Consider the following 24,639-nt stretch of genomic DNA (forward strand, 5'->3'; position numbering starts at 1 on the left):
TTCAAGGCATGGAGTTGTTTACAATCTATTTTCTTAAAAACCATACTAACAGCCTCAGAATCTAGCAAGAATAGGCATTTTGTTGTCAAGTCTCTCAAGATTTCTCACACTTGAACTTAGCAGTGGGAAGACTTACTGCATTTATGGATATGCCTTTGATAACTTCATGATCAGGGGGAGTTTTGGAGGATGGAATAAAATTATAAACCTGTAAACTCAGAAAGACATAATATACTATTCGCACAAAACCACTATTAATACTCTTATGGAAAGAAAACTGTATAAACTAGCACTGGCACATGTAGCCATCTGTTGGAGCAGGAGGCTGGTATGGAAAATGGATTGAAAATATTATTTTAATCTTTATTTTTAAATCCTGTTCATATGGTTACAGAGGAGGATAGACAACAGATACAAGTGGGTAACTAAGTAAAAGAGTATGAAAACCACCTGTCACAATTTCTTGGGAGAGTGTTTATATTCAGACACTTTCTCCACTGCCTTTCTGGTTACCAAGGCATCCTTGGCTCGTGCCTGGCACTGGAAGCTGCCTCTCCCACACTGGCATCTCAGCTGATCCTCAACTGTGCCCTCCTGTTTGATTTTTTGGAGAAGTGACCCTCCTACTTTTGGATGCAGCAAATCTGGACCCAGGTTAATGGAAGCAGCAGCCTGGTTGCAATTTCAGGAAAGGCTTGCATGGCACATTGAGTTACATACCACTGTGACAAATGTGAACAGTGTGCAAGTAAAAGGAGGAATTTATTTGCCAGGCTTTATTATTAACACAGTTACTATATTTGGGGCATCAGTACAGAAATAGAGCAAAATGCCCCTTTCGATCAGCTTCGTTGAGTTTCTGTCTCTTTTCATGAGTGTTAGAGGCTGTCAGGACTTTGGTGTGACCTTTATCTGAGACCCTGTCCTTAGGTGACTCCTCCTGACGTCTCTTGTCACAGAATAGAGTTTTGCTTTGAGGACATATGTAGACTTTTATAGACCTAAAATCTATTTAGGTCTAATCCAGACTCTCTTGAAAATTGGACCTTTTTTCTCTGCAAGAAGAGGAACATCAACATTAAGGGATTGGAAACTCACTTTTCTGAAGTTAGGCTGTGCTATGAACAGAAAAAAATAATTTAGAAATTAAATTTAGAAATAAATGCTCAGCTTCTCCTTACCATATTGAGGGCACCTAAAATAATTCCTGATTTCAGGATTGTGCTTGATTCAGAAATTATGCTAATATTTAGGTATCAAGTTAGCAGAATAAATATGTACTGTATTGCAGCTCTTGGTGTGTTGGTGGTGAAAGGAAAGAATTGTGTAACCAGTTTTAACTTCTAGTTTAAAATGTTATTTTTCTTGATGCAGGTAAAAATGTTTTCTGATTTTTATGCAACTGGGATTCCTACCCCAGGTCTGATCAGTTGATCTTTCTATGAGAGTGACTTTTTTCTCACTTGGCAATTCAGCACAGACATTTAATCAGCTCATTGAGTTCAGTGTTTCAGACAAACACAGAGAATTAATGTCAGAGCTTCTAGTTCAAAAATTCTCCCATCTGGCACTTCAGTGACCTTTTTATATTCGCCTTCTTCCATATGACAATGACAGTTGGTTTAACATCAGCTTTGACTTTGGAAATAAAACGGCCATTTTGGGTGAGTGCCTTTGAGATGGGCTGTGGGAGGTGTATGAGTAAGTTTGTGGTAGGTACAGCAAGGAGCAGACCATATTCCCAGATACCATTTCCAGTCTCTGAGCTCTGTCTCTGTTTTCAGTTGCATTTGCTAGCTCGTACCTACCATTGCTAGCAACCTCTGTAGCCAATTAAAGTTAAATAATTATTACCCAAGAATATGAATTATAGTTCTGGGACACAAAGAGAGACCATCAGGAGATGAAAAGAAGTGTCTTATTTTACAACCATTTTTTGTTTGCATCTTCCTTCCTTTCTACCACATCCCTATATTTTTTTTTCCTCTCTTACTCAAATACTCTTTCAGCTTCTTTCAGCTGTGCCTGTCAAATGTTCAAACCAAAGGGCTGGTGTAGGTGATTACAGGGAGAGGTGAGAGTGTTCAAGGACCTCTTTCAAGTATGAGCCTGATTGCACTGGTAGCTCTGGTATGAGCTGGCTGGTGATGTCGTGCAGCATTACATGCTCTACTTCCCCTTTCACAATTTTATCCACTCCCTTATCTCATCTCTTGCTCTTCGTGGATCTTTTCCCATATTGTAGAGTTCTCACCAACTGAACTCTCTTCTCAACCTGTGCATCTTTCTGTTTCTGGGTGCAGCAGTCATTTGCTGACCCTCTCTTGGGGAGGATGGAGAGTGCTACCAGATGCGCCAAGAAGAAGCAGGCAAGACTTTTGTTTAAAACGAGAAAGAGCCTCCCTATTGCTTTGTTCTGCAAAGAGAATAAATCTGCAGATAGCTGCATTTTTATTTTGAACAAAGCTGCTTATAATACTCCAGAACATTCCCAAACTGTGTTTTATAAGTAGCAAATGTCAAATTCCAGGGATGCCAAAATCTGCAGATGACTTGTGTTCTCAATTGCCATGGTACCAAAGCATGATAGAAAAGAACATGCTTATAAAAGGTAAAAACTTGTATCCAGATAGGATTTTTCCAGTGAAAATTAATGGCAGACTTACTTTCTAAGCAATTCAGCTGTTGAACTAGTAGTCACTTAACCATATTTTTTTTTCTTTATACATCTCTCAGCTAAATGTAACTGCTCAGTCTTATTGTCTGTAATAATGAGATTGTTGCACTATTTCCAGTGGGCTTTGGCCCTACGAATTATAATCTATATGTTTATAACTTTTCCCTCAAAAATGTCCAAGTGCTTTACAAGCTTAATTAGCACTCCCAGTTTCTGCTTGTGATTGGGGCAGGATCATTGTGTGAACAGAAAAATGGAATTGTGGAAAGCTTAAGTGACTTCCTTACCTCACATCACTCAGTAATTTTAATTTTTGTTTTTCGTGCTACATGCTAGATCTTGGGTTTCCCTGTATCTGGTCCTTTAATACTGTATTTCCTGGAATGGTGTCAATGGGTGGAATTCAGGTATTTCCTTCAGATTTTTCAGTAGCAGCTTTGGATGTCCACTCTGGTATTTACCCAGCCAGTCACTTTTCCCCCCACATTTACACAGTGGCAATAAGCAATAGAAAATAGTAGATGGCAAGTTAAAAGATATTTTACATAAGTCTGTATCCACTGGATGACCAAAGTAAGCATTTGTAGTGTTAAATGTAAGAATTAACACCCAGATATAATGCATCTTCCTGAAAGATGTGATGACCTTCAGAGTAGGGTGTCTTTACACTATACAAGCATTTTAAACTTTTTTTCTGCTTTGTGGTAGAATATCTGATCTGTTCTGCCAGAATTGGTTGTTCTTCATTACTGAGGATATCTTTATTCATATGAGTAAATTTCCCTGATATGGGACAGTCTATATTTTACTAAGTACCCGAACATGTGATTAATTCCTGGTCATTCATGACTGTTTAAAAATTCATGAGCTGTAAGACTATAAATTACTTATATGGTTTAACTGATCAGTCTCACTCTTTCAATGCTATGACTTTAAACAGTAAATGAATTAGTCTAGCAACCTTTAATTTTAAGAATCCTGTTTCTTTGGGACATCCTAATTTTGATGGCAGTGATGAAGTGAAAAAATCTTGCTTTGAAACTGTATCACAATAACTACATCTGATACCCCATTTATTATTTTCGCATTAATTCCAAATGCAGATTAAGGAGTATTGCCTGAAATGAGATTTAAGGTGATTCAAAGAGGCATCTTTATTTAGAAATGGTTCCATGAATGATTATACTCATTTTTATTTATTTAATGGGGCTTATTATGGAGCTTTATACATGGAGAAAAATTACTCTTGTGATTTCAGTCTCTTAACTTCAGCAGTATTCTTTATGGGGAAAAAAATTTCCTAAATGCTGAAATTATGTTTTGAGATATGGTAAGTACCATGGTGGTGGAGGCTGTAGCCCCATGATCCATACTGACATAATGATGACTAAGGTTCTTTATCCTAGAACAACTTTGGGATCTTCTTAAATTGACTGGGAGACTGGGCAGGAGGAGCAGGGAGCACGTCCAGGCTGTGTTGTTGTCTGTCATACATTGTCTTCAGATTCTGATCCGCAACTAAGAAGGTTGCTAAGTATAACCTATGTTGTGCTTTTTTGTGCTTCTAATATGAGAAGCTCTTTCTTGAATATTCTGGCTCTTATTACCTTAAATAAATAAAAAACCAAAGAGAAACACTAAAATAACTTTTAATATCAAGCTGCACCAACTTTTGTGGTGCTGCATTTAATTTTGCTTTACATTGCCAGAATCTGTGATAGCTCAAGTAATTACTGAAATTGACATGAATATTCTGATTTTCTAGATAAATCTTCCTTGTGTGGTTTCTTTTAAAAGTGGACAAGAGCTCTTCAGGTAGCTGCAAAGTGGCTGTTTGCGCTATAGGTTTTAAGTGGCCAAATGTCTGATTATGATGTCTTGTTTTGTCTTAAGTTTTTCAGTTGAGACTGAGTAAATAATTGTGGACAAATTTTAAAAGTAGGTTTATTTCAGTAATTAGAGTATGGAGAATGTGTATGGCTTGGCAGCAGAATGTGGGACAACTTGAGGAAGTACAATTGTGTATAGACATTAATGATCCATATGTAAGAAATGTAATGAGCAGCATACTCATGGAGAGATGCTTTTCTTGGAGCACACCTGGGCTGATAGGGATCTTTTTTCCAAGATCTGGAAATAAGATTTGGGATCAGATCTCAGCTGTTAATACTGTTGCCTCACTGAGTAGGAATAGTTTTTGCTATTTTCCGTATTAAATCTTTTCCTACAAGATACCAAGTGCCTGGCCACTTTCTGAGTGCTGCTTTGGAAGTATTATTCCAAAGAGTAACTTCAAACACAAAAAATTATTTTCTGTAGGACCACTCTGGTTTTGGTGAAGAAAAGCAAATCTCCTTAAAGGGAGACTGGTATTGGAGTCTAGTGTAGCCTTTCCAGGATTTTCATCTTAGAACCAAAGCAGAGACTGGGGATGAATGTTCTACATGCAGAATTTTCTGGTGTGAATACCATACATATAATTCCCATTGTTTTGTGTTATTTTTCTCCCATCTAGAATTTTGGTGGTTTTTTTTTTTGGTTTTTTTTTTTTTTTTTTTGTATCATCTGCTCCTTGTCTCAGCCCTTCTCCTGCCATTTTTGCCAACATCCATTTTTCATCATGGTTCTCTGAGGTACTGAGATTACTGTGAGGTGGGAACCTTGGTGAGAAAGCAGCTATTTCCTCCCTTATTTTTCATGTCTGGGGCCACCTAACATGCCCAAAGTTGGAAGTGGTGAATAGTCCAGTGAATTCCTTGAGCATTTTATATCTGATATGAGGTTTAGAAGGATAGTAATATTTTCTTATTTATTGATTATGGAACAATCCATACATGACGCAGGTATTTTTGTGTATTCCCTGTTAAACATGTGATAATTTATAGATGTTAAGTGTATTAAGTTGATTGGCTTATTTTAAAACCCTGTTTCCTGTAAAGAAGAGTTAAAACATAAATGAAGATCCCATACCTCTGTTCCTCATAATTATGGGATCTGCTGGCAAAAAAGATACCCCATCTGAAAGGGATAAGTGTGGTTCCATTGCCCTACTTTTAAAAGCCAAATTGTTTTGGAAACAGTTTATACCTCAGAAAATTTTGCCTTGAATGTAGTTCTGAATGTAACTCCTGAAGGGGAAAGAATCACTTCAAGTGTCGACATACCTTAATGTTTACTTACATGATTACTTGTTTTAAAGAAATGACAATTAAAACTGGTTAATGACTCATGCAGGTGGCTAGACAGAGCTTTCTTTAAATGCATGGAATATTCATACTGAAAGTATGAATAAATCATGAAAGTATTTATAAATCATAATTGTCATCTTGCATATGACAAAACAGGGTATCACTTGTGACTTCTACATACATTTGAGGTCAGTACTTTTAATAGTTAAGGTGCCATTGAATATCACATCTTCATGTAGCACCAGTTTTTGACTCGTGGCATTTACAACATCTCAATGAGTGTCTGGGCTACACTGTTTTAACTATGACATTACATAGTTAAGGAGGGCTAATGAATCATAGATATTGACTTCCTATACGTAAAGGCTTGTTTCACTTTGTTTTTTATTCTGATAACTGTAGCTAAATTAGGTATTCAACAAAATCATCTGGTTTTGAGGCTGCATTGGAAAAAGATAGTTTCCATAACTTTCTGGATTGTCATCTTCATTGAGGTGACTAGGGTTGTTCTGCGTGTAAAAGAAGGGTTAGCAAAAGGACAGTGCCCATCTGAAGAACCTATGACTTAGGTAGATAGAAAAAAATGAAACGGGGTGAAAAGAAAAGTCTGCTCTTAGAGGTGGCAGAATGGGATTAGAGGGCAAGTCTCACTATCCCAGAGGACCACCCAGGACCATCCAAAAAATTCTGAAAATGAATCTCTGTTCTTTATTACAAATACTGTGCTTTAACTGGAAAATGGTCCTTAATTCTCGTATGCAAAAAGAAATCTGGAAATGAGAAGGTATTTTAGGCTTCTCCTCACTTCCTGCAAGGAGCTACCAGGTGGTAGACACTGGTTTGCAAGTCTAACACCTTCTGATGATAAGTATTTGTACATATCCTTTGAGAAGTTGAAATTTATAAGCAGCAGTTATGCTGTACAAAGGAAAATTATATTTAAAAGGCTGAATTAGAGTAAAAAAAAAAAAAAAAATCAAATCCATAATGTTCCTAAAGGTGATCTGGTAAAGCTGGTGAAATCTATGATCATTTTTATGCAGCTGAAGACTCCCAAAATAAGTTGTGTTTCAGTTTTGCTTAGCAATTTGTTGTTTTTCTGCATGATAGACCACTGCAGAATAAGTTGTACCCTTAGCTGGAGCACAGCTCCAGCACTCCTGATGACCCGGGGCAAAATCTGCTCTACTGTGGTAGCTTAACCTTGCTGATGGAGGGAAACCTGAAACCACCAATGAGTTTGTGTCTTTAAGTTGGTTACAGCCAGTGCTCTGAAACCACCAATGAGTTTGTGACCTTGAGTTGGTTACAGCCAGTGCCCAGTGCTGACCTTTTAGACCTGGTCCTTTCAGATTTCACAGAACAGAGTCTCAAGCTGAAGTTGGCTTGTCAATGGACTTGGCCTATCAATGGCAGAATGTAAAACAAATGCTTAAATATTGTTTCTCTTCAGTGTTTTATAGGCAGGATAGACAGTTTGGAAATGTGTACCCTGCAACAGCAGCGTAAACTTAGCTTTGCTGGCTTCAACAGTGAGCTCTGCTCAGCAGCCATTTGGAGAGAATGCTTTGTTTTTGTCAAGGAAATATTGGTATCGGTGAGAGAGAAGTGATTTATTAAACCCCTTGTCAGCTCTGGCGGGAGATGTGCTGCAATTGCAGAACAGGCAGATGGACAGGGTGAGCAGCTTCTACTTTTGCATTTCTCTGCAGTCCTCAGGCTTTTCCATAAGTGACAGTGGTGTCCAGCCTGTGCATCCACCAAGGTGTTTGACTTCTGAGTGGGGAGCTGGTTGGTTGGGGAGCTCATCTTGGTTTTAGTAATTTGCAGTTTGGAAGTTGGCTATTATAAGATGATAGTGGGGATTTTTATCATACTCCAAATTCACTCAGGTAGCCTGAAGGCTAGAGTGCCTCCCTTCAAAATCTAATTGCAAACTATTACTGCTTCCAGTTAAGACAATAGTAACACATGCTTACATGGCCCATGTTAGACCTAGACATGGAGATTTTCCAGTGGAAAAAGAAAATGGAAGCAACATTCATGGCATTATTATCTATAATATATTTATAGCTGTGTATTCCAAATATTTTAATCTGCTATAGGTGCCTTGTTAACCTGAAAGGAAGACAAGTACCTCTTTGGAACTTTTTGTCCATATTTCCTGCCTCTGTTTTCTAGATCATAGGGTATCAAACGCTGAGAAATACTGATTACTGATTACTGATTTATTTGCATCCATGTTGATTAAGCAACATGGAAGTGCTGCTATATTAACAGTGATTTCAATTTACATTATTTTAAAATATCTTTATTCGTAGCAAGCACTGCAAGAACATGGAGATGACAGAGGGAAGTATGTGGATATGTGTCTGTGCATATGAGTTGTTTTAAGGAAAAGAAACCAATTAGTTTCAGAAGATGACTAATTAAAAACGCTTTGTGCTGCAGCTGTTTATCTTTACTTTCTGAAGTAACAGACCAAAATTACATAATTGTCTTAATTTAAGCCCGAAGAAAGAATTATCATTTGGAAAAAAGGGGATTTTTTCTTTTCTCAAGGAAATTATAACTTGGTGAAGTTCTAGTATTGGAGAAATCGCATTAGTGAGAAGAAATGTGAACCCTTGTAATGTCTAGTTTGTGACAGTAGTGATGTCCTTCATTAGAGATGACCTGCTGTATGATCATTTGACCAGATGGCACAGTGCAGGAAACATATTTTAAATTTTTAATGTAGAAAAAAAATCTTTCATCTACTGTTACAGTGGATCATAAAAAAAAAAAAAAAAAAAAAAAAAAAAAAAAAAAAAAAAAGCAGCCAAACGCCACAACGCCACAAGGTAAACAATTGGAGTGGATTTCAAGGCCCAAAATGCCTCTGGGAAAATGGCAAAGAATAATTTATTTGAGAAGCTTTTGGAGATACTTTGCTTTAGGAAGGAAGACTCCTGATTTAATGGTAATTTATTTTTTCTTTTTTTTTTTATATTAACTGTTTTAGGATAACAAGTTTTCAAAAATTAGTATAGATTCTAGGTGCTTGAATGGAGTATTAAATTGCTTTTATATGAACAGTTCAATTGACAGCAAGTTAACACTGTCTATCCTTAAACGCATGCAAATGTCATGGAAAAAGTACATTGCAGATTACTTTGATTGTCTTAAAATTTAGGGAGTCTCTTGGGTCTGCTTGCATCACACTTCATAACTTTCCCCTGTAGCCTGAAAGCTGAAACTATTTCTTTTCTTTCCAAGTAAAAAGTCAAGTCTCTTATGGGTGACAACAGAAACTGAGGCCTCCAACACAACCTCTCACCAACAGTGTAATTTAAAAAAAATGTCATATGTATTGAAATGAAAACCAGAAACGTACATGACTGGAGTATCTAAAAATGCTGTTCTACTTGTTTAGTTCTTTTGAACTAACCACAGCACATTTTGATAGCTCAAGCAGCAAGTGTCAGTCTTTAGAGCTTGGCAGAGTCGTACTTCACAGTAACAAAGAATTGAACTTCTGTGCTTTAGTGTGCCATTAAGCTGCAGTCTCACGTTTCAGTGCCTGAGAATTGATTTACTGATTTTGATTTTCTGAGACATATGGTGATAATAATAATAACAACACTGTATAAGCATTATTTAAAAATACCATAATATACTGGTATTGAATCTTTGGAAAGCCAGCACCAGCCAGTGCATATACAAACTACCATCATTTATTTTATTTTAGTCGCATCCAATTTTGAACAAATGGAAATCAATACTGCTTGTGGATATCTGTGGCTAGATTGGAGAGAGAAGTGAAGTGGCATTGTTGCCAAGAACACATTGTACAAGAAAACACAAATGTATGAATTTATGTATGTCCCTCTTTTGCCTTCCTTTTCCAGGATCTTTCAGTACATTGTACAAAGATAGGCTTTTTATAGTTATTATTGTGATGTGGGTGTCCCCTATGTAAAATGCATGTGTTGCTTTAAATTTTAACATAGAAATAGAAAGTGAATGCTTATAAAGTTCAGTGCCTTTTTTGATGCTGGCTGGTGCATTGAATGATATCGACTTTAAGCCTGTTAGAGTCAACAAAGGATGTTTTTTCTTTTTCAGATATGTGTCACAAAGATGTCTACACGGAACTGCCAGGGAATGGATTCAGTGATCAAACCTTTGGATACAATTCCTGAGGATAAAAAAGTTCGGGTTCAGAGGACACAGAGTAGTTTTGATCCATTTGAGAAGCCAGCTAATCAAGTGAAGAGGGTTCATTCAGAGAACAACGCTTGCATTAACTTCAAAACTTCATCTGCAGGGAAGGAATCACCTAAAGTCAGGCGGCACTCCAGCCCCAGCTCTGTAAGTGCACAGTCCTGATACCTCTGCGTGTGCCACATGGTGGAATTAGGGGCACCAGAAAAATGTTTTCTTGCTTAAGAAGGGATTGTTTACTTGGAAACAACAAAGAAAAAGGTCATGGCTGCTGTTAAATGTGTTTTCCATATATATTTATAGCATATATATTAATAACAGATTAGTGTTATTAATGAAATAGGATCAGAAAATAGAACTTGAAAAAGAATATGATTTATGAAATTCCTTTCAGATGTTATTTAGGGTGTCTTACAGGATTTCTAAGCATTTTCCTCTCCTTATCCTGGTATGTCATTACAGCTGCTATAATGTTCATGCAGCAAATTTCCTTATTTGTGAAGAGGAATTCCTTCCCATGAAGTTTAAGAACCCACATGAATTGCCTTTTTGAATTTTAGATTTCAGTTTTAGAGAAACAGATCAGATTTGACAGATTTTGTTTACACTTTATAATTATCTTTTTAAAATCAAGTAGTAAAAAATAACATTTATTTCCCTGTCAGAAATTCTGCAAGAGAGAGAGAGAGGGAAGAAAGAAAAATAACAGAGAAGGGTTTGGCAACACATCATAATAGTTTTATTCTCAAGTATTTTGAAAGAAACTAGATAAATAAAATGTCATGTCTTTAATGAGCAATGCCCAGAACAGATTTCCCCCAAAAGACCTTCAAAATTATTGAAAAACTATTTCTGTTATGCTTTGGGAAGAAAAATCCATAATAATGTGACCTTTGAGTTGAAAACTACAGATCTAAGTAGAATGGATGTAACACTTCAAATCTTATTTGGTGCGAAAAAGTTTAAAAGGTTGATTGCCTCTTCTTTTTTCTTTTCTTTCTTTTCTTTGTTTTGCTCTATCTTCTGGAGATCTGTCCTCCCTACAGAAGTTTGAGTGAAGCCTGTCAGACTTTTGATGAGAAATGGCAGGAGATTAATTTTCTGTACATGAGCTGTGTTTAACCCATGTGAATTTAGCGGGTAAGATGTCACGCCTCCAGGGGACTGTCCTTTTTAGAAAAGGTTACATTTTAAAATGTAACCATCTGTAGCAAAAACAAATTTGCTTTTTCACTATCACTTGGCATTATATAGCTGCTGCCAAAGATGTCTCTAGTGTATTTCATCTGAGTCCATGACAAGGGATTCTTACCATAAAACTTTTACAATCATTAAGAATGGAAGAATCTATTTGCACTGTGTTTACTTGTTTGTGATGCCTGATTATTTTGTGGCACCACAACTATTAATTTAAATGACTTTTTTGGGGGGGGGATATCTTAAGTATTTTGTGGTATCAACTCACTCCTCATCTCTGCTGCTCCTCTTAGAAGCCAATTTCTGTTTATGTTTTTGACATTGTTTTGTTAACACTGAAGGGTTTCAGTTGCTTTGTTTCCAGAATTTTGAAGCAGATGTTTTTGAAACTGTGGTTTTGGTATCTTGTTCTTCTCCAGAGGGCTGGCACTCTACTGCATCCATACAATCTCCTATGATCCCAGTATTTTCTTATGTAAATGACATTAATGCTTCCTCTACTAGTATGCTGCTGCTTAGAGCCGTAGTTAAACATATGCTTTTGGTAATCTTCATCCACGGTGACTCACACAGATTGCTGGATACAGGAGGTGCAAAGGAATTTCTTGAAATACAATTTTTATTTCTCAGCTTCCTGTAATTCTCTCTGATTTTTATAGCTCTGTTTGCTGAAATCAGTTCTTCCTTTTGCTTGGAGGCATTGTTAGTAATTTTTGACTTTTCCTCACAAGGAAGAGCATGGGGAATAATGAAGGTGTTCATGCCAATGAAGAGGAAAGAACAGTTCACAGCAAAAGGTGATGTTGGCCTTCTGCTGATCAGGTCACACCTGGTCCTGCCTGGCAGACCTGAGTTCTGAGAAGCCATCCAAGGCAGAGACAAGATCAAGATGCTTTATTCCCATTCCCAGAACCTGAATACATGGCTTCAGGCAGTAGATGGCCTGATGCACGTTTTATTGAGTGATACCCGTGTGGTTAGTTGCAGAAATGTATCATTCTGTGGTTTTGAATTATACTTGAATTAACAAAGGGTTTAGGGCTGTCTAGCAGATGCCCTTGCCACTTGCTCTTCTGATCATTACATCTTTTTCTTCCAAGTCAGCTGCATATTCTCCCTTACTGAGTTCATACTTGGTTCTCTGGAAATTCTCCTCTTGTATGGGTTATACCAGTCTGAACAAGCATTTCAGTTTCTGTAAAAATTCTTGAACATGCTATGCCCTCTGGGTCATATGGGCTACAGCTGTGGAGTTGTTTCTCAGTTTTGGCTCTGCTTTCTGTAAGCTTTATTTTAAGATATTCTGATAGAGATATGCTGCCTTCAATTTTCTCCTTCTGTGTTTGATTAGTAGAGGAACTGAATTAGGTTTCCATTTAGTTTTTTCCTTTCATCATTTGAAGTCCTCTGTAGCGGTCAGGCGTGGAAATGATGTCTTACAGAAGATACATGGCCGAGGCTTGCAGTCTCCATATCACTCACTGCTTCTGCTCAGGTAAAAGTCCTTTATTTTTCACAGAAAAGCAACATTTTTCAAGATGTGACCTGAAAGACCTTGTTTATAATGCCCTGGGGTGTCAGTTTCAGTTTTGATTAATCTCAGCAGTTTTATCACCTCTCTGACAGGTATCAGTTTCAGTGTTTGGTAAAGATTACAAAATACTCAGCAGGTGGTGTGTTGCCCATTTTGTGTTGTCCATACCTTTGAAATGCACTGCACTTTGTGATGAGAAAGATGAAACACACACAGAGGTTTGGGGAAGCTGGAGCGCCGTGATCTTCACACAGATTGTCACTTGGAAAATAAATCTCTTGCTTTTGAACTTGAAGTATTTTTCTGCATTTATGTCACACCTCGTTGCAACCTGGTAGAATTCCTGTATAGTTAATTAGTACAGTAGCATACAGACAGAATTTAGCACTTTTTGTTTGTTTGTTCTTGTACAACAAGAATTTTAAAAAAAATTTTGGACTTAGAATCTTTCTACCTTCTCTACTTGCTTTGAACATAAGAAAACATCTATGAGAGTGATTTCCAAACTGCTTATGCTGATGGAAATTGTATGTTATTTTGGGATGAATTTTCCAGCAAAACAGAATTATTCCTTTATTGCAACAGAGTAGTGGATAACCTGGAGGTAGCAAAGTAGGTGTTTGCCTACCTGTGCATTGCCTGTCAGCCACTGTTAGAAGGGAATTTGGCTTGACAAACATTTTCTCTGGTCCATCCCAACACAATATTTGTGTGTGTGTATGTGTGTGTGTTTGTGTATAATATACATATATAGCTATAGCTTTGCATACTGATCCATCCCTCTCTCTCTCTGTCTTTCTAAAAATCTCATGCCAAGTCCTTTGTCTACTAAGGGAAGAAAATGCTTTTCTTTTCTCCTCAAATGAAGAAAAGGTAATCCCACATAATAAACTAGACAAAATAAAAAAATCACAACTGAAAAGCAAACACGTGCCACTCTTCCCCAAACAGCTGGTTTAAAAAGATGGCTTGACTCTAATTATCTGAAAATTTTATTTGAGATCCCTGCTCTTTAGACACATGATCAAATTCTCCAGTGCAAGGTAAAGTTTTGGTGTGTTCAGAGTACACATTTTATACACTAAAATAGTACTTTTGTACCATATATCAATAGAATATTGCAAGCTGTTCAAAGTAGCCATCTGCTCAAGATTTAGTTATGTAGTGATACACATCAGTTTGTTCTCCTTGAATAGCTTCAGCTCCCTTGTGGTGAATTTAAATGTCATGCAAAGGTATATGTTCCTACCTGTCAGTTACTTTTTAAAAACAAAATCAAGCAAAACACTAATGTTCTACTAACTCAGATAAATGTAAAAACCCCAAACATTCAAGTAAAAATAATTGCGATAAGCAATGCTTTACTGCACTGACTCTGTACTTTTTTTGGGAGAGCAGCCTTTCTTCTGTTTCTGTAACTTTTATTAATTTTCAGTCCTGATACATGCAATTTTCTGCCAAAAAAGTACAAGCAAAAAAGTATGAATCCTATAATGACCCTACTGATCCTGTTAGCACATTGAAAATAAGTTGTGTAAGAAATCTAGCTTAAAATAAACACTTATGTCAGGATTTTTCCTGAAAGTTAGGAATAATTTCTGTCTGCCCAAATAAACACTTGCTGTGCCAATCTTGCCTCTCTTCCTCTTCAGATGTAGGCAGCCTTCTCCAGTTAGGAACCTGTTAATTACTAGGGTAACTGCATCCTTCCTGGTTGATATGTTTTATGGAGGTAAGGTAATTTCAGAGCTCCGTATAGAGAGTGGAGTGTTCTTCACTGGCACAAAGGAAGCGTTAATAATCGTTAACCTGAAGGATACTCTCAAGATGAAAAGACAGATAAAATGTGGCAGTTGAGCCAGCTCCTGTGCTCTAATAGCCTGGAGAACAAGTGAAGAGCTTTGAAAACTGCACCCTTCACACAGAGCTCTATGGTCGCTTCAGTCCAGTTGCTCTTAATTTATGGCCGTGTGTTAAAGGGTTAGGAAGATGCAAGCAGTAGAATGGGATCTATGGTTTTGTGAAAGAAGGTTTACTCTTGTGAAAAAGAAGACAAAAGGGTTAAAAAATAATTATTATCTTTCATTTTTGTGATTTAATATCAGCTGAGCTTCTTGGCCTGTGTTTTTCTTTCAAGTTTTTCTAGCAATCAATTTTTTTTTTTGAGGTATATAAAAAAGCAGATATTCAATTTTGATTTTCTTTAATTTACAGAGGTACTATGAAAATAATATTTTTCTCTTAATGACAGTTTTATATTGAAGTTTAATATCCCCCAGTTAAAAAAAAGGAAAAGCGTCTATTTAAAACTTAGACTCCGGAGTGTGACAGTTAAGTGTGACATTCACAAGCTGTTCTGCAGTTATGAAAAATGCATGAGAACATAACCCACACAGCTTCTATAGGAATAGTCAGGTGATTTTCAGTGTAATTTTCCATTAAAGCCTTCTTTATTACATAGATTTTGAAAAATTCTGAGAAAGAGGAGCATTCACGTGGCAATGTAGTGCAAGGATTCATACTGCAAGACCTGCTTTAAGCCTATTATCATTGATACAGGCTGTATCAATGAAATGGCCATTTGAAACAATGTGGTCAGAACAGTCAGTTTCTTCTCATTTCTTTTTTTCTTTGTTATTTTTAATACTCTCACATCAGTTTGAAATACTAGCTTCTTCTATTTCTGTACTCCACATTTTGGCATACTCTTTCTATCCTTGTTACTATAATCTGTATTTCCTTAACCAGAGGGGAAAAAATATCTAATCTTAGTTACTGCAAGCCATGCTGCTAAAAATGCTCACTTCTGTGCTCAGTGGTGCTTTTAGACTAATCTAGCATTGGGAAAAATGTAGGCTCATAATAAGAAAGCTACCTAATGAAAACTCTATTGAAGGAAAGTGAAATGTGAAGGCAAACAAGTGAGTTTCCTGAAGGGAAAGATCTGTATTGTTCTGTGCTCCAGTTGCCCATGTCCTCTTGGGGATAACATGATCTACCACAACCTGTGCCAACTTTCACAGTGACTTGGGACTATGTTCTTCAGAGGCATGAGGACCTTTACTCCCTTTTGTCTCAGTAATTCATTTAGCTTTCCCATTTGAGTTCTTTGAAAGATTTTTCCAGAGCGTGAAAGTTCACTTCGCAGTGAGTTTTCCAGTTGTATCAATTTCTTGCTGCCTGGTTGTTTACTGCCTATTTAACTTTTTGCATTTAGATAGTTCAGTCTTGGTCACATGTGCACCTAGATGTTGGGGGTTTTTTCTCAGCTTTGTATGTTGGGGTTTTTTTTTGGTAGCAAATGAGGAGCTCTAGCATGCAGCAACAGGCTTCTTTAAGCCTAAATAGTCCCAATAATGTTTAGTACATAGAATGGTTGCCAAGCACTGGAAAAGGCTGCTTGGGGAAGTGACTTAGTCACAATCCCTGGAGGTATTTAAAAGATGTGTGTAGATGTGGTGCTTGGGGACATATGTGGTGGGCTTGGCAATGTTAGGATTAGAGTTGGATTTGGTGATCTTTAAAATCTTTTCAAACTTAAATAATTCTGTGATTCTCTCTTGGTGTTTTAGAGGGTTAAAAAGCAGTAAGAAGGAGCAAGAGAAATGAAAAAATAATAGCTATAGAAATATTGTAAGTTTATATCTTCAAACAGAAACTTTGAAAAAACTTACCAAAATACATGTGTTCAGCTAAAACCAGTACTCTTTTCCATTGAGAAATATTGTCTGGGTCAAACTGGGGGATTGTACCAGTTATGTAAAATACAGGGAATTTCTTGTGAGTCTGCTGCTTGTGATGTCTGTCAATGGCTGATGCAAGCACATCTGATGTGCTCTGGATCTGTCTCACTCACTATGTGTATTTCAGTCAACCACATGCCAGGCAGAGTAAGGGATTCCCGTGATTTAACAAACACAAATCTCTGTGTATATATATTCCCGTGTATTTTACCAGAAGGAATAAAATACTTTGGAAGAAGAAATTAAAAGTGGATTTTCTAGATTTGATTTTAATATTAGCATTTAATAAAAAAGCCACCAACTTTGCTGTAACAAATAATATTTTTTAAACAGAAATGGTTGAAAAGGATAAGCTAGTATGGAGAAATAGGAATAATGAAAATCATATCTATGAAGCTGAAAGAATACCCATATGAATGAGGGACTGTAATAATAAAGGAAAGTAGGCTGAAATGGTTATACTTTTCAGCATTCATGTGACATTTCAAATTATTTAGATTCCTTTATTTAGATTCCTTTAAGCTTAAAACTTAAGTTTTGAAAAGTTATGCATTTTTGCATAATTTCTGTCTGTCTTCACCTCCTTTATAATCCAGAAATAAAAGGAAATAGAAGAAGTGTCTGAACTTCTTAATTTCGCAGGCAATTTGTAATTAAAATTTGAATTAGTGTATGAGATTTCATTTTTAAAAAATTGAGAAAGTTTTGGGGAAATGGTAAAGCTGTCCCTTCATTGTCTAAAATAATTGCAATATGATGAGTGTTTTGGCATTTCATTAAGAAGTATCACACAAATTATTTATATTATCATATATATTATTTGCCTCAGAATTTATTACCATTTTTTAAAATAAAATCCCATGAAGTGCTTTTCTCCACCACATACCTTCAAAAATTGTAAGCCTTTAAATATTACAAATGCAAGGAAAAAAATGTCTGTTTTCACAAAGGGAGACATCTTAGTGGAGAGCCTGAGCAATCCAGTCTGATGGTGCTGAGGCGAGCTCCACTGCAGAGGTGCTGTAGGCTGGGCAGGGGAAGGTGTCAGCCAAGGCTGGTTCTGGGCTCGTACCCAGCGTGAGCAGGCACTGGACAAGGCGTGGGGCTGCGTGGGGAGGGGGGCAGGTCAGCCTGGCTGCTGCAGAGCTGAGCTGAGCACAGGGCTCTCACTGGAACCCTCAGGAGTGAACTGTCCTGATCCAGCCAACGCCCGCTTTTAGAGTTCTGACTGTGCTTGGTGAGGATGCAGCAGCTTCCAGGAGGAGAATGAGTCAAAAGTCATGACTTTCAGTCTGTGCTTCTGGCAGCTGGACTACAGAGAAATGAGCTTGAGGTTGTAGGAAAAATTATTGTTGATGATTTACTGTGTGGTAATGGATTAAAGGCATCCTGTTTCCTATCAAGATCTTAGGGCTTTACAAGTTGTTGTGACCTTTAGATTATGGTTTCCAGAGGTAGAGAATAAAAGTAAATCTCAGTGTGAAAATAAGAATGGATGTGAAACACATGTATACACCATGTCCTTTCTCTGTTTCGTTATGAGGAAGCCAACAGTGAACTATTCACTGTTAACTAGGGCAGCATTTCCACTCCAAACAAAGCTGCTCACTGTGTGTTCATTGCAGCCTGCAATTTGGGAAATACTTTGTGCTCCCTCTTCATTATATGCAAGACATTTAAACATCTAACCACTTTTTTCCTGAAGTTTTTAAATGTCGCATTAGTCCATAATTGGATAGCTAAATAAGAAGTCTACTTGAATAAATATTTTAGTCACCTCTATTAGTGACATCTGTAATAAAACTGTGATTTTAAAAAATCCTGTTTTTTTTTTTTTAACCAGGCAGAATGCCTTTTTAAGCACAGATTGGAAACCAAGACTATTACTGCCTTATCTATAATGAAGTGTTCCAAATAATGTAGCAGGAAAAAGATCTGAGTTTCCTTATGACAAATTTGTGTAAATCTACTAATACTTAGGAACTGGATAGCAAATTAATAGGTTGTTCTTTGTATTGGAGAGAGGTGAAAGGGCTCAATTTTGCAAACATATATATGTATGTCCTAATGCCATTGAATAGAAAGCTAAAATGTTGATATCAAAAAAAGGTGCATAATTGCCAAAGTGCCAGAATTTTTTCATAGGACAAATGAAGAATAGTTGAATAAAGAGAACGTTTGCATTTTCTGGCTAATGGTTAATAGAGTGTGGTGGACAAGTATGAGGCACCAAGTCAGCTTGCCTGGGATGCCTCTGCCTATTTAAATAGAAGCAATTTTTAGGGTCAGTTGATTTAAAACTTTCAACCATGGCTTAGCAAGAATTTACACACAGATGTGCTTTATACTGTAATGTTTGTTCCCTTTCAAAAAACTGTTACGTGGATACTTTTTGTAAATCAGACATCGGATCCTGAATGTGAGAGTACCATGTGTACAGCTGCACATGGCTCATCCCAGCTGAATTCAGCCTTAACTATGCAGGGCTTGCTTGTCTGCTTTTCTTGGTAGCATTTAACAAGAGTATTATCAAGTCAGTCACTGTGTGTGATTTGAGTATTAGTGTTGACTCTCTCAACTTTCTCTACGATCTTTTGGTTGGTTTAGGACAGGAAGGATATCTGAGCTCTGCAGTCAAAAAGATATGTAGGTGATGCAAAGGGCAGCTGCAGGTCAGTTTTTTGCAGTTTCATCTGGTCTTGGAGAAAAAATAAAATTGTTTCCTTCCAGACAACTGGAAAATGGGGAAATGTGGGAAAATAGGATGCACATCAAAAAAGTCAAACATTTTCTCAGAATTTCAGAATTGAAAGTTTTAATGTCAGGTGAATTTCTGTTTTTGCAGTGTTGATTTATTCTCTGTAAGGACTGTGTAAAAGGGGGGCAAGTATCACTCTGTCACAAAGGCCAGCTGAGCTATCTGGTCCTTTGAGCAAGAATCATTCCTTAGCTTGGTTCAGTTTTAGACTCCTCACTTAGTCTGCAAATCTTAAGCATACAGGACTTTTATCAACTATGTAAAATGTACATTAAAGTATGATGTGATTATATCCACATCTGAAGACTTTAACCATAATTCAGAGGATGACATCATTAAAGATGTTTTCCTGTAGCATTTTGACCACTCTGAACAATGAGTGATTTAATGGGACATTGACTAGTTAGAGGTATGTTTTTGGATGAGATTTAGTCTAAAAACAAAAGAAAGAAAAAAATTATTAAACAGCTTTACTAGTCTGATTTTGTAGGGCAGATTAAGGATGCTGTTTAGATCTCTAAACATAGACAAGATGCTTTAGTTGTTAATGGTCTTTTTTTCCCCTATGAAGTGATATAGGTAAAAAAATAAAACAGAACCATCTCTTTGATTAAGAACAAAATCTTTTTGATAGATCCTGTGATGTAACTGTATGGTTGATATTAACAACTACCATCTGGGCTGTTGAATAAATATTAATGTTTTTTTCCTTATTAATTACTTTTTTGTTGTTGGTTACTGAAAACCAGCAGGTCTATGAGCCTTGATAATGATATTCGGTCTCTAAAGGTTGAGTCAAAGCAGTTAATGTTATAGGTGCAATGCTGAAAGATCTTCCTTTTTGTTTTGTTTAGCCTACAAGCCCAAAGTTTGGAAAAGCAGACTCATATGAAAAACTGGAAAAACTAGGGGAAGGGTCCTATGCTACAGTATACAAAGGAAAAAGCAAGTAAGTGGTGCTTTCTTTTCATTTAAATTTGGGTGTAAATGAAGATAAGCAGAAAGTATCAACTAATGTTGCTGAACATATACTTAGATCCCTGTGAATCAAAGTGCTATGACTGCCATGTGCTCTAGTGAAAGGGGCTGAGACCATATTGCACAGGTGGCATATTACCTTCACACCAGAACAAGACGAGGTTCTTGTAAATCTGATGTTTTGTTTGCACTTCAATGTCATACTACTTCTTTGGTATCCATTCCAAATTAATTTCTAGGGATAAAAGCAAAATATGCTGTCAGGTAGAGTTTTATGATGGTCTGTGAGCCATGCTCAATATATGTGATAAGTTGTTCATTTTTGTTTATCATTATTAAAAAACTTTAATAAAACAACATGAAGGGAATGAATGGAATTTTGGACTACTCTAGGTTTAGTTTGCTTACAAGAGTTTATTTACAATTGTTGCAACTACTCTACCTCAAAATAATCTACTGTCTATAATCTACTAATCTGTATGTGTCACATATTTTTCAGCCACTTTAATGTTATTTGTTGCAGCTTTTTTATCCCCAAATGCCTTAAGTGCTTTTATAGTGCATAAAATAACTCAGTAGAGACACTTAAAATATACTTCTTCAGCCAATACTTCCATTCAGAGTTATCCATTGTGAAGCAGAGTTTCTTGTGCCATTTGACATATTTAATGAAGTTTTCATAATCAGATTCCCAATAATAACAAAGCAGTTGTGAAAGAGGGATTTGGTACTTGTGATATCTTTAAAAACTTTGATTAGTCATTGATACATGAGGCAACACTGCCATTCCAGCAGAGAATACCATGATGGTCATGGGACAGAATAACTACTGAAAAAAAGAAAATATGTCCTAACATTTTCCACTGCCATTAACTTGCTAGGTACTGAAAATTATATTTTTTTCACTGAATTTATGTAATAAATGAGAATGAGGGTTCCCTCATTTCTCAATAGCTTGCTTAAGTATTGACAAGAATAATGACAGCTGATAAGAATAAAAACATGTTCTAAATGTAGAAGAAATATTCACACTTCTGCCATGCTACTGCAGGTATTGTCTTTCACTGGCAGCTTTCTTCAAGGAAATGCTATTACGTTGTGTTGCTAATGGCTCAGTCATGCATTACAAGTTCCAGACATTATACGAGTGTAAGGTTTTTATTGGGGTCTATGTAATATGAGAAAACAGTATAGATTTCAGCTTGTGCCTAATTACTAAAATCCTTTAGTAAAATCACAGTGAGTATCTGATGACAGTCAGTCCATATGTCGGCTTTCAGTAAGACTGAACTAAGGCAACAGCCACTGGATGTCCCATCAGTCAGTGGAACAGACCGAAATTTAAAAACAAAGCAAATCCCTTCCCTGAAGCTATTGCATTAATAGTGAACATGTTATGAAATGTAGATTGGTTAGAAATACTCATTTTGGTAGAGTTGCCTGCAAATCTGAAAGATATACTTCAATGATTTTAATGGTACTTGAATAATAAATTGGAATTACTGGGCATACTGCATTCTCTGTTATAAACAGCTTGCTCTGAAGAAGTAGTGAGAGTTATAAAAATTATCTATGACTTTGTCCTGTTGCTTTTTAACAACTTCTGCAAGGTCTTTAAAATGTGTTCTGTTTGAACAGAGTGTGGATGAGAATTTATATGCAGAGAGTATTTCTACTGTTATAGTAGTATTCCTTCACTTGTTTGAATTTGACTTTTTTTTTTCCTGCTGAGAATTGAATAATTTCCATATGATCCAGCACTATCCAGATTCAGCACCTCCAGTCCAGACTTCTGTTTCTTGAACTAGAGAGACAGTTGAATTACTTCACAGCAGGAAGAGGTTATACTTTAAGAACTTGGGAAACACTACAGGTGTTATCTGCTAGTTCAAAAGGACTTGTTTGTTGAGGTAATGTAGCCCTGCTACCTCTTCTGTCCCCGTGAGAAGGTGAGGAATCTCTGACCTATGTGATATCCTGCAGAAGGAAGAGCATCACTGCTGTGATGGGCTCATGGGGAACATAGGTGAACAGGTGTGGGGTGAATGCATGACTGCATTGGCTCTGGCCCATCCCTGCAGTATTTAAAAGATGTGCAAATGTGGCACTTAGGGACATGTTTTAGTGGTGGGCTTGGCAGTGCTGGGTTAATGGTTGGACTCAGAGGTCTTTTCCAGCCTAAACAATTCCACAGTTCTATGGCTGAGACCTGGACCTGGCTGCTGCTTTTCAGGCAGCTTGCCTCTGATTCTTTATATCTTTATCTTAAAATGATATAGGAGTAGATAGAGATTTTTTTTCTAGACTCTGATATGGGTATGTAGGGTGAGACTGTGATATGCATCACTATGTTCCCCTGCCTACAGACTCAGTGGGAAAACAAATGAGCAAAAAAGGTCCGTTTATTTTGGTATGTGCCCAGTTTGACTGCTGAAGGATTAAGCTCTCATGACACAATGCAGAATGCAAACACATGATGGAAAAGCTGGAGCAGGTAACACACAAGTGGATTTTGCTCAAAATGTTTGAAAATCCCTAATAACCAACTTTAATGCTTGGTTTCTTTGTTTTGCCAAAATGTTTCTGAGATGTTTCCTTAATTGTAGTTAAAGATGGACATTTAAGATTGTATTGAGCTATTTTAAATGATGCTTTATACTCAAAATTATTTTGCTCAGTATTTGTCACCAGCTGCATGTGGCAACTAGTAGAGTCTGGGTTTTTTTATGCATTTCCTGAGATACATTTCAGCTTTTAAAATTATTTCCCCTGTTGATCATAATAATGGAATAAAACATTCTTAATCTTAGCATACTATTTGGAGAGTCTAAAAGATGCATACCTGCCTGAAAATACACAAAATCAGCCATTCTCTTCCTAAAATTTAAAGTAATATGTACAGTAACTTGCTTTCAGAACAAGCCTGGCTTTTTGCACCTTGGAGCAGGATAAATGGTACCAAGCCCTTGTCTTCCTATAAAACCCATTGCTTTTCTATCTTTTTGAACATCTGTGGTTGTATTCCAGGAAAGTGAAATGAAATGGGCTAATTCCTTTTACTGGATGATGGATTTCTCTAGTCAGATAAAAAAGAATCCCTGGGGTGAAGAAGCAGCAGAGTGAAGAGGACTGTGTTATTGTGGGAAGTGAAGCAGTATTCTCTTAGGCTGGGCTTTTTTGTTTATAGGAGAAACAGCCAAGCAATCATTTTTTTCTGGCTGACGGTTGCATCAATAGGTAAATCTATTTGATTTCATGTGTTGCACATCAGACGTGTGTAATGAAACTCATCTTGTCATGTTCATTTTCTACTTTCATTCAGGCTAGATTCTCATATTTTACTTAGTTGTATAAAACCCCAAGAGGCTGCTTACTGCATGAAATTCAGATGACTTTGAAGGGATTTACTTTAATGTAAAATTTTGGAGAAGTGGGCCGAGTAATTTGCTGATAACACTGTGAAAAATGATGCAAGTTCCATTGACTCTGTATTTGATTAACACCTTGGACATTTGCCATACAGTAGGTGCAAAGCAATGGGTGGCCTTTGAATTCCTGTATCATTTCACTGTGTGGTTGAGCTGAGGAAGTGCTGCCTGTCTGTGTATTGACATGTGTGTCCTCCTGCTGCCGCTGACCTTCTTCCCTCTTCAGCTTGATTATAAATTTACCTGAACATACAGCAGTGGGATCTGGCTTGATCGGTGGCACATAAGTGTTGATGTGACTTGTGAGTCTGGAGATGAAGCTGGTGACAGCACAAGGGAGCTGCTGCCAACCAGAGCCCCTTGCAAAGCAGTGTGGAGGCCTTGCATTCCCCCACTGGGAACTCTGCATATTGCACTTAAGGGAAAAACCTGTGCTTTTGGCAATTTTCTGTGTTGGCGTATTTTCCATCCTCTCCCACTGTGTTCAGTTGCCCTTCAAGGCAAAGAATTGAAAACGATTCCCTCAGTTAAAGAGCTGTGATCTGTGACTGTTGCTTGCACAGCATGTGTCTGTGTTTTGAGAGGCATGCCAGTGATATCTCCACTATGATCTCGATCTGCTTCTTGACTGTCCATGTGATCTTGATCTGCTTCTTGACTGTCCATGTGATTTTTCACTGTACCTTTACCTTTTTGCACACCTCTACTGAATTGCATGTGCTCATAGTATTGCAAAAATGTGTAGAATTCATAACAGCTCCATCAAGATATTTTTGCCCATTTTCCCTATCACAAAATTACATAATTTCAATTTATTCTTAATAAAACACTTGTTCTAATGAATTCTGATCCCTATCCTTTTTAACTATTAATATGAGATCAGTAGAGCACAGAGCAGAGCACAGTAGAAGCTAGTGCTTTCAATAAGAG

The 24,639-nt window shown here is 37.0% G+C and overlaps 1 protein-coding gene across 2 annotated transcripts in view; it reads left to right on the forward strand.

The window, feature by feature from the left end:
• The window catches only part of CDK14 (cyclin dependent kinase 14), a 318,431-nt gene that overhangs the window by 72,545 nt on the left and 221,247 nt on the right, over positions 1-24,639 (forward strand). For both annotated transcript variants that reach the window (XM_053941947.1, XM_053941953.1), the window contains exons 3-4: positions 9,973-10,218; positions 20,158-20,252. In XM_053941947.1, coding sequence (XP_053797922.1) covers positions 9,973-10,218; positions 20,158-20,252 — 341 coding nt within the window. The remainder of the gene's footprint in view (positions 1-9,972; positions 10,219-20,157; positions 20,253-24,639) is intronic.

Source organism: Vidua chalybeata, chromosome 1 (assembly GCF_026979565.1).
Source record: "Vidua chalybeata isolate OUT-0048 chromosome 1, bVidCha1 merged haplotype, whole genome shotgun sequence".
Taxonomy (NCBI): Eukaryota; Metazoa; Chordata; class Aves; order Passeriformes; family Viduidae; genus Vidua; species Vidua chalybeata.